At 38.0% G+C, this 9,801-nt stretch overlaps 1 protein-coding gene across 2 annotated transcripts; it reads left to right on the top strand.

Moving 5' to 3' along the window:
* Nucleotides 1-855: 855 nt before the first annotated feature.
* LOC112514520 (cellulose synthase A catalytic subunit 2 [UDP-forming]-like) lies at nt 856-7,838 on the top strand. Of its 2 annotated transcripts, XM_025121034.1 has the most exons (14): nt 856-1,480; nt 1,988-2,183; nt 2,270-2,502; nt 2,601-2,709; nt 2,784-2,970; nt 3,661-3,927; nt 4,103-4,448; nt 4,712-4,849; nt 4,936-5,061; nt 5,149-5,361; nt 5,491-5,758; nt 5,915-6,111; nt 6,213-6,563; nt 6,933-7,838. In XM_025121034.1, the coding sequence occupies exons 1-14, from the start codon at nt 1,400-1,402 to the stop codon at nt 7,512-7,514; spliced, it is 3,294 nt and encodes a 1,097-aa protein (XP_024976802.1). In that variant the 5' UTR covers nt 856-1,399; the 3' UTR covers nt 7,515-7,838. The 2 variants fall into 2 exon arrangements, with proteins under 2 accessions (XP_024976802.1, XP_024976804.1); XM_025121036.1 differs by lacking the exons at nt 856-1,480; nt 1,988-2,183; nt 2,270-2,502; nt 2,601-2,709; nt 2,784-2,970 and adding an exon at nt 3,534-3,590.
* The last annotated feature ends 1,963 nt before the right edge of the window (nt 7,839-9,801 follow it).

The raw sequence follows: 9,801 nt of genomic DNA, 5'->3' as shown, positions 1-9,801 counted from the left end.
AACATTTATATTAAATGTTTTTATTTTAAATATTATTTATTAATTTTCATTAATATTAATATTGATTATTTGGTAATTAAATATATTGAACAAACTCATTAATAGTAAATTGGTCATTTTAACGGTTATATATGTATCTTGTTTTATCAAACGTTGAATAATTGCTTTATCATGTATTATTCTATGCTGTCTTTTTCTTATATGTAAATTGATGTATTTTCTAATTTTTTTAAAGAAAAAAAATGTTAATTATAATAATAGGATTAAATTTATTTATAACCATAAAACCCTTGAAACACGTGAGGTGCACGTGACCCAATTGTGTCTTAACTTAAGCTCTAACTCTTGTGTAGTAGTGTTACCGTCTACCTATACGTACATATATCTGTATGTATATCCGTGTGTGTGTTTAGTGTGTGTAGAGTGCAACAGTGCATAGGACCTTTCTCTCTCATTTGACACCTTCTACCACGATATAGCCGTGAGATGGCTGAAAAAAGTGAAAGGTGAAACCCCACCGCCACCGGAAAACAACCGCCCGCCACTTGAAGATTCAAGAACTTCTGCAATCGTCGTTTCAATCGGAAAAATACAACCTTTGTACACGCGCCCACCGACAGATAAATCTCAAAGGGTTTATTTTTGGTGCTAAATCAAGCCGGCGAATTGTAAATTTACATTTCTACCCCTCCGGAACCCTCCAAGAACCACCGTACGTGGTGGGGCCCATATCCCCCCACCACCACCTCCTCGACGGGCCCCACTTCCTCCAAATTACAACTCATACTCTACTTTCTCTCACTAAAATCATCAAAAAAAACCTCACAGAGATCCATCAAACCGATCTGTGTCTGTGACCCTTCTGTGTTACGCGTTGAACTTTCAACGCCTCCCTCTCTCTCTCTCTAAAAAAATTAACACAGGTTATCTTTGTGGATCTCTTCTTCTACCCCTATTAACCCCTTTCTCTCTGATCCACAAACCCGAAACACTACAGCTCAACAAACCCCCAACTGAGTTTTTTTTCCCTCTATCAAGAAAGGAATCAATCAAAACTACCCCTTGATTATTTTATCATATCTTTGATTTTTATCTTTTTAACATATTATATTGCAAATTATAGACGTATTTGCTGTTTACATTTCATTTTCAGTCGTATTATAATGTGGGTTTGGTTCTGTCTCTGATGGGTGCTTTAAGGAAGTGAGTTATATAGAATAGAGCAAGAGATTTAGAGAGAGAGAGAGAGAGAGAGAGAGAGAGAGTTGGATAGAGAGGAAAGGTCTCTACTTTCTTAATGGGTTTGTCCAAGAGATTTGCGGTGTGAAGTGGGTTCCTCTCGGATTTCTAAGTCTTTCGGTGTTTATGTGCTAAGTTTGTGCTTGTGTTTGGAGAATCAATGGATACTAAAGGACGGCTTGTTGCGGGTTCACACAATAGGAATGAATTTGTCTTAATCAATGCGGATGAAGTTGGAAGAGTATGTTAGAATTCCCAATCTAAATCTTTCAATATCTGAACTGCTAGTTCCATTTATGGCTCAAATGTTGCAAAATCTGCAGTTGTTGAACTAAATTTATGCATTTCAAGTGCTTAATTTTCTGTTTTTCTAGTCAATTTTTTCGTTTGAAGCATATTTTCTGTAGTTATTCGTGTCGGTGGCTTGAATAGTGTTAAAAGAATTGCCTTTTTGGATAAGAGACACTGTTCATAAGTTGGATTTGGGTTTTGTGCCACACGATTCATCTAGATTTCAAAGATTATCACTTTTAACTTGCACGCTAGCTGTTCTTGGGCCAGAGTTTGCTTTGAAGAATAGATATTGCTTTTCATTTGTATTAAGATTAGATAGGTAAATTTCAGATCCCATGGCTTCGAATCTTGGATAGTTTTTGGGATCTGAATGCCTCAGTTGACTTTAGATGCAAATCTATTGATGGGTGTTTGGTTTTTTGATCCAAAAATAAATTTTGGTTTCTTTTAACAGGTGACTTCTGTGAAAGAATTGAGTGGTCAGATTTGCCAGATTTGTGGAGATGAGATTGAAATAACAGTTGATGGTGAGCCATTTGTTGCTTGCAATGAATGTGCTTTCCCGATTTGCAGACCTTGCTATGAATACGAAAGAAGAGAGGGAAACCAAGCTTGCCCTCAATGCAAAACCAGATACAAACGGATTAAAGGTAACTATAATGGTCAATTCTCAATCCTATTATCCTATCTTGTCTAGTGTAGTTTTAGTAAAAATACATTCAAATCCATGGTTAAGGGAGTCCAAGAGTTGATGGAGATGAAGATGAGGAGGAATTTGATGATTTGGACAATGAATTTGATCTTGCAAACTATCCGAGGAGAGACCCTCATAGTGTTGCTGAGGCTGTTCTCTCTTCGCGCCTTAATATCGGCCGTGGTACATCTCATGCATCTGGCTTTGCCACCCCTTCTGAGGTGGATGCAGCCACTCTAAATCCAGAGATCCCTCTTCTTACTTATGGCCAAGAGGTACCAGTAACATCAAAATTTTTGTGATTCTAAATATTTGTAAGTGGGTCAAAATCAAGATTTGTGATTAATGTGATGGTTCTTTTTGTTGGTTGAAGGATGATGGGATTTCTGCTGACAAACATGCTCTAATCATCCCACCATTTATGAATCGAGCAAAGCGAATCCATCCTATGCCATTTTCTGATACTGCCTCATCAGTTTCTTGTAAGTATTTGGTTTCTGATCAACTGTAAGTATTTCAATGAATTGTTAGCTTAATTTTCATGGTTATGTTGCAGTGCCACCTCGACCCATGGATCCTAAGAAAGATCTGGCGGTTTATGGTTATGGAACGGTTGCGTGGAAAGATAGAATGGAGGAATGGAGGAAGAGACAAAATGATAAACTCCAAATGGTTAAGCACGAAGGTGATGGTGGTGGCAGTGGACATAATGATGGAGATGTTGATGATCCTGATATGCCCAAGTACGTGCATCCTTTCAATATTGTTTTTGTTAGTTTAGTAACAGTAGATTGGTTTTTAAAAATCAAATCTTACAACTTAACATAAACGACACAAAGGCTTACATATAGAGCAAGATACTTGATCTCATCTTCATAGTCTAATTATGTTAATTAAGTTATTGGAGTAGTACCCCTTTTGCAAATTTTCTATTTCTTGGCAAAATTTCAATCTAAAGAATTGTCACTGTTACAGATCAATTGATGGTTAGGGAACCCTATTGTGACAGGTGTAATCATAAATGGTAATTATGAAGTTCTCTTAACATAATGTAGGTGCAATAATGTGTAGTGTGTCTTGTCTTACTTGTTATAGACATGTACAAACACAAACAAATGCATGTATTTATGTATGTATGTGTATATGTGCGTGTGTAATATATATATATATATATACATATGTATATGTTAGTCTTTATTCCTTCTACCTTTTGCTCATGCTTGTGCACAAGTTGGGGGTTTTCATAGAAACAACCGCTCTAGTCTTTTGGAGAGTTGAGATCAGGTCATTCTCCCATCTCACATCTGCACCCAACTTTGAAGTGGAATTTACCGGGTCGGTTTGGTTTCATTTGGTTATACGTGTATGTTTGTGAAATACTCTGTTTCTTGTCTTCAGAGTGTAGATATTTATAAATCGTTACATGTTTACAGGATGGACGAAGGGAGGCAACCACTCTCGAGGAAGTTACCAATTTCTTCAAGCAAGATAAATCCATACCGAATGGTCATATTGTTGCGTATGGTGATTCTTGGTCTCTTCTTTCACTATAGAATCCTGCACCCTGTCAAGGATGCATATGCCTTATGGCTCACATCAATCATTTGTGAGATATGGTTTGCGGTATCATGGATCTTTGACCAATTCCCAAAATGGTTCCCAATCGAGCGTGAAACTTACCTAGATCGATTGTCTCTGAGGTATGTGATTCCGCTCCCCACTTACTCTATTTTCTTTAATCAAACCAAACGAGCCCAGTAAAGCCCCGTTGGAGTTGGGGTCGGGTATGATATATGTAGGCCTGACCTTTACCCCAACGAGTAGAGCATTTGTATCTTTCTTTCTCAAGATTAATTTAATTTTTTTTCGTATCAGGTACGAGAAAGAGGGGAAACCTTCTGAGTTGGCTCCTATAGATGTCTTTGTGAGTACGGTTGATCCGTTGAAAGAACCTCCTCTCATTACCGCTAACACGGTGTTATCCATTCTTGCTGTGGATTATCCCGTTGATAAGGTTGCTTGCTATGTCTCTGACGATGGTGCGGCCATGCTTACGTTCGAAGCTCTCTCAGAAACGTCTGAGTTTGCAAGAAAATGGGTACCATTTTGCAAGAAGTTTAATATAGAGCCGCGTGCTCCCGAGTGGTATTTTGCTGAGAAGGTTGATTATCTTAAAGACAAAGTACATCCCTCATTTGTCCGAGAACGCCGTGCTATGAAGGTAACATCACTTTTGATGTCAAACCTATTGATTTTGGAATGAGTCACTTTTCGTTCTTTCTACTTGGATTTCTGTTGCAAACAAACCAGCATTCTTGCAAAAAATGTAAAATTACTGATTTTTGAAGAAAACCAATGTGCTCGACAACTTTTGTCCAAATTTGGTAGTCAAATATTAGATCAAAAAGTTGATCATATCTTTTATTAGAAATAATTTTTGGTGATTGATTTATATATAGTTGTTATAAACTATCTGACACACAGAGGGAATACGAAGAGTTCAAGATACGGATCAATGGGCTTGTGACGATGGCACAGAAGGTTCCGGAAGAGGGATGGACAATGCAGGACGGTACTCCATGGCCAGGAAACGACGTTAGGGATCATCCCGGAATGATCCAGGTGTGTAAAGTTTCTCGATTTCTGTTACTGAGGAATGATTTGAATATCAATACTAATAAGAACACTTCCTTTTCTGATGAAAATAGGTTTTCCTAGGGAATAATGGTGTCCATGACATGGAAGGAAATGAGTTACCGCGGCTTGTTTACGTTTCTCGTGAAAAGAGGCCTGGATTCGATCACCACAAGAAAGCTGGTGCCATGAATGCTCTAGTATGAATGTTTCTTGATTTGCGTAGTTTGTGTGTTTTAAAAGACATTTTCCATGATCCGTTTCTAACTTATTTGGTTTTCTTGAAGATTCGTGTTTCGGCTGTCATATCAAACGCACCTTATATGCTCAACGTCGATTGTGATCACTATATAAACAACAGTAAAGCACTGCGAGAATCTATGTGCTTCATGATGGATCCGACATCTGGAAAGAAGATTTGCTATGTTCAATTTCCTCAAAGATTTGATGGGATCGATCGACATGATAGATACTCAAATCGCAACGTTGTGTTCTTCGACGTATGCACCTTTTCGACTCTATCTAGTGAAGATCTAATTTATACTATTTTTGGTTTACGATTAAATTTTACATACTGCTGCATAGCACGGGGACGCTTGTAGTCATTACGATATATCTTAATTTCACAGATTAATATGAAAGGGCTTGATGGCATACAAGGGCCGATATACGTTGGAACGGGTTGTGTGTTCAGGAGACAAGCATTGTATGGATATGATGCCCCGACGAAGAAGAAACCTCCAGGCAAAACATGCAACTGCTTGCCAAAATGGTTTTGTTGTTTTTGCAATTCAAGAAAGAAGAAAAGCAAAGGGAAGTCAAAGGAGAAGACGAAGAAGACGAAAGAAACTTCCACACAAATACATGCACTCGAAAATATCGAAGAAGGAATTGAAGGTAAGTAATGTGGTTTGCACACTTGTCACATCTTTACGGAAGCAATTGCTTTACTCGTTATCCCAACCCCAGACCTCACCTTGGGGGCGTATACTGGGCTCGTTTTTTTTGAATATTTGCATCTTGGAATGACCCTGAAATGGATGTCTTTTGCAGGAATAGATAGCGAAAAGTCGTCGCTCATGCCTCAGATAAAGTTTGAGAAGAAGTTTGGTCAGTCTCCGGTGTTCATAGCTTCAACCCTTTTGGATGATGGCGGTGTTCCACCAGGAGCAACCTCCGCATCACTCTTGAAAGAAGCCATTCATGTGATAAGTTGTGGTTATGAAGATAAAACCGAATGGGGGAAAGAGGTATGTGAAAACAAGAATAATTTAAGATGATTAAAGTGCCTTGTTTTAGTTCATTCGTCGTTTTCTATAGACACCACCTCAACTGGTATGATCTTGAACAGGTTGGCTGGATTTATGGTTCGGTGACTGAGGATATCTTAACCGGTTTCAAGATGCATTGCCATGGTTGGAGATCGGTGTATTGCATTCCAAAGAGGCCAGCATTCAAGGGTTCAGCTCCTATTAATCTTTCGGATCGTCTTCACCAAGTTCTTAGGTGGGCTTTGGGGTCTGTCGAAATCTTGTTAAGCCGACATTGTCCGATATGGTACGGTTATGGGTGCGGTTTGAAGCCATTGGAACGGTTTTCATATATAAACTCTGTTGTTTATCCGTTGACATCTGTTCCATTGGTGGCGTATTGTACTCTTCCGGCCGTCTGTCTCCTCACTGGAAAGTTCATCGTTCCTGAGGTAACAAAAACTCAACTCATCACTGCAAGAAAACCGGGTTAATAGCATGCTAAAAATATTTAATCGTCTTAATAGATTGTGTCATACACTTAAGGTTATAGGACCACACAATAATCAGTCTTAAGTAGAAGTGTTACAATAAGTTTATAGACGCTTTTGGGTGTCTTAGCAAGCTTTTTAAGACACTTTTGAAATAAAGCGTCTTGTTAGCTTTTCTACATGACACGTCCTATATATCTGTTGTAACACTTTTACATGGATGAACAAGTGTTTAGTAGTCTATTAGGACACTTAAACGTTTTTGACGTGTTATAAGCTGGTTGATGTTAGACGGAAACGAATGATGATGGATGATTGTATAATTTTCAGATAAGCAATTATGCTAGCATTCTCTTCATGCTCATGTTTTTGTCGATTGCCGTAACGAGTATCCTTGAAATTCAATGGGGAGGTGTCGGCATAGACGACTTATGGAGGAACGAGCAATTTTGGGTTATTGGTGGGGTCTCGTCTCATCTTTTCGCGCTTTTCCAAGGTCTCCTCAAGGTGTTGGCTGGAGTGAACACCGCCTTCACCGTTACCTCGAAAGGAGGAGACGATGGGGATTTTGCCGAGCTCTACCTCTTCAAGTGGACCACCCTGTTGATTCCTCCGTTAACCCTCTTGATCTTCAACATCATCGGTGTGATTGTCGGCATCTCAGATGCAATCAGCAACGGGTACGAGTCGTGGGGCCCGCTTTTCGGGAGATTGTTTTTTGCAATATGGGTGATTCTGCATCTTTACCCTTTTCTCAAAGGTATGATGGGAAGGCAGAGCAATGTTCCGACCATCATCATCGTGTGGTCGATCTTGCTCGCTTCGATCTTTTCTCTTTTATGGGTTCGTGTTAACCCGTTCTTGGACAGAGGTGGGATTGTGTTGGAGGTTTGTGGGTTGGACTGTGATTGAAGAAGATACGGAAAACACGTTACAGACGAACGAACGAACGATTCAAACCGTGAATTCGATATTTATTAGTGAATGTGTGTAGATAAAAAGGGCAGGGACCTGATACTTTGATGATTGATTTTGCAAAGTCTTTTTATTTTGATTTTTTTTTAAAAAAATCTTCAAATTGATTCTTTAAAATTTGGGTAATTTTTGTGGGTTGTGAGGGATAGAACTTGAAGGAGATGAATCTGTCTTGTATTCCCAGGAAGAACATAAAGTTTAGTTATTTATTTCTCATATAATTTAAGGTCTTTCTGAATAAGGGACTTTTGATTTTTATCATGTCTTTTAGATCTTTTGAATACTGGGCTACTTGATTGAGTTGGTCGGATCGAAGACATTTGAACAATTCAATTCATTGTTTATGGTTTGAAGAATCTCAACCTAATTCAACCCAACCCAAATCGTGCGGGTTGGGTTAAAACTTTGGTATGTTATCTAACTACGAGTTGGTCTAATGTCTATTATACATATATTAATTAATAACTTAACAATTATATTAAATTCATAATATAGAAAGATATCGGGTTAATTGGTTTGGTTGGGTTCAAATTACCTTAACCTATTTCCAATCTAATATATATGGTTTGACCTAATTTTGTATCAACTATATATCAGATTGATTGAGTTGGGTCAGTATTTTGAGCATCCCTGGCTTTAATGCCAAAAAGATTTGTAAAAAGAGCTTGAAAATGCTCAAATCTTTTAAAAAAGCCAGAGCGCTTTTCTGAATGAAAAACTTCAGGAGGAAGTTTATGTTGAACAACCTCCAGGGTTTCTTGACCCAAAATGTCCTAATCATGTCTATCGATTGGATAAAGCTCTTTATTTGGTTAAAACAGGCCCCTCATGCCTCATATGACATCCTTTATTCATTTCTCCTCTTTGAAAAATTTGTTCGTTGAAAGATTGACCATATCATATTTCTTAGGAAAGTCAAGGGTCATATCATTCTAGTCCAAATTTATATCGATATTATATTTGGTTCCACTAATCCCTCTTTGTGTTTTCTGTTCGCTGAACGCATGAAGAAAGAAAATCGGATGAGCATGATAGGAGAACTGACTTACTTTCTAGGTCTTCAGATCAAACAATCTGATAAAGGTATCTTTATCTTTATCAATCATAGTAAGTATGCGATGGATATGTTGAAGAAATTCAACTTAAACAACAATACATCTATGAAGACTCCAATGACTCTTCCTCTCTCGCTGAACAAGGATCCAAATGGGAAGCCTGTAAACGTCAATGTTTATAGAGGAATGATCGGCTCCGTACTGTATCTTACAGCTAGCCGACCTAATATTATGTACTCTACTTGTCTTTGTGTAAGATACTAGTCTAAACCTAAGGAATCTCATCTGATCGTTGTAAAACGCATTGGTTCTCATCCTTCAGAGACTATGAGTGTAATAGGAGCATCCGTCGACAAAAGGATCACCCTAAGATGATCATCTCATAGCTATTGAGAACGAATCAAATCAAATGGTTCTACTTTCTGACTTGCTCCTACGGAACCAAGATCGAAAAGATTGAAAAAATCAGTCATTCACAACCACTGATGAAGGATTCCTTGAAAAGTTAAGGATTAGTAATCTTTTTTAGAAATCGAATGGATTCGGTCTTATTCATACGCTACATCATCAAATAGGGGGAGATTGTTGATCTTCTCTTAGTGATTTGATGATGATCCCTTTTACCTTACGAAATATACTTTCTCTGTATTCAGTTTCAACGATCACCACTGAGTCTGTTCAATGATCGCTGAACATGTATTATAATTCGTTCAAATACCAGTATCATTCAAGAAGACAAAACTCACATGACAGATCCTTCAGCGATATCAAAGATAAAAGCTGAAAATAGAGACCAGCAAGTTCGTGATCTGAAGCGGTTTTTAGTGATAACAAGCTCGTCTATACAAGTGTGAAATCTATGCAAGATTCAGCGAACACTGATGATATATTTAGCATCATTCCAATGTGCGATCAAATGAATCTTGTTGAACACGATAGTTTTTGTCTTGTCCTTCTGGACACAAAGGACAAACCCATACATTTCAAAGTAAAGTACTGTATGAAGTCACTCCATTGTATCCAAGTGTGCTTACCTACTTTATGAAGGAAGATTGTTCATATGTGGCCAAAAGACTGTATACTGCAACAAAGGACAAACTTACCTCTTAAAGCTTGCCACGTGCTTTGTACCTTTGAATTGCATTTAATGCAATGTGTATAAATAACTG

Source organism: Cynara cardunculus, assembly GCF_001531365.2.
Source record: "Cynara cardunculus var. scolymus isolate 2C chromosome LG 6, CcrdV1, whole genome shotgun sequence".
Taxonomy (NCBI): domain Eukaryota; kingdom Viridiplantae; phylum Streptophyta; class Magnoliopsida; order Asterales; family Asteraceae; genus Cynara; species Cynara cardunculus.
This window is presented reverse-complemented; position numbering and strand designations above follow the sequence as displayed.

What these genes read in the sequence shown, in the direction of transcription:
- LOC112514520 (XM_025121034.1), top strand. Translation starts at nt 1,400, where the DNA reads ATGGATACTAAAGGACGGCTTGTTGCGGGTTCACACAATAGGAATGAA. An exon ending in CTAGATCGATTGTCTCTGAG is followed by an intron (nt 3,928 to 4,102) that starts GTATGTGATTCC and finishes TTTTCGTATCAG; the next exon opens with GTACGAGAAAGAGGGGAAAC. An exon ending in GAAAGTTCATCGTTCCTGAG is followed by an intron (nt 6,564 to 6,932) that starts GTAACAAAAACT and finishes TATAATTTTCAG; the next exon opens with ATAAGCAATTATGCTAGCAT.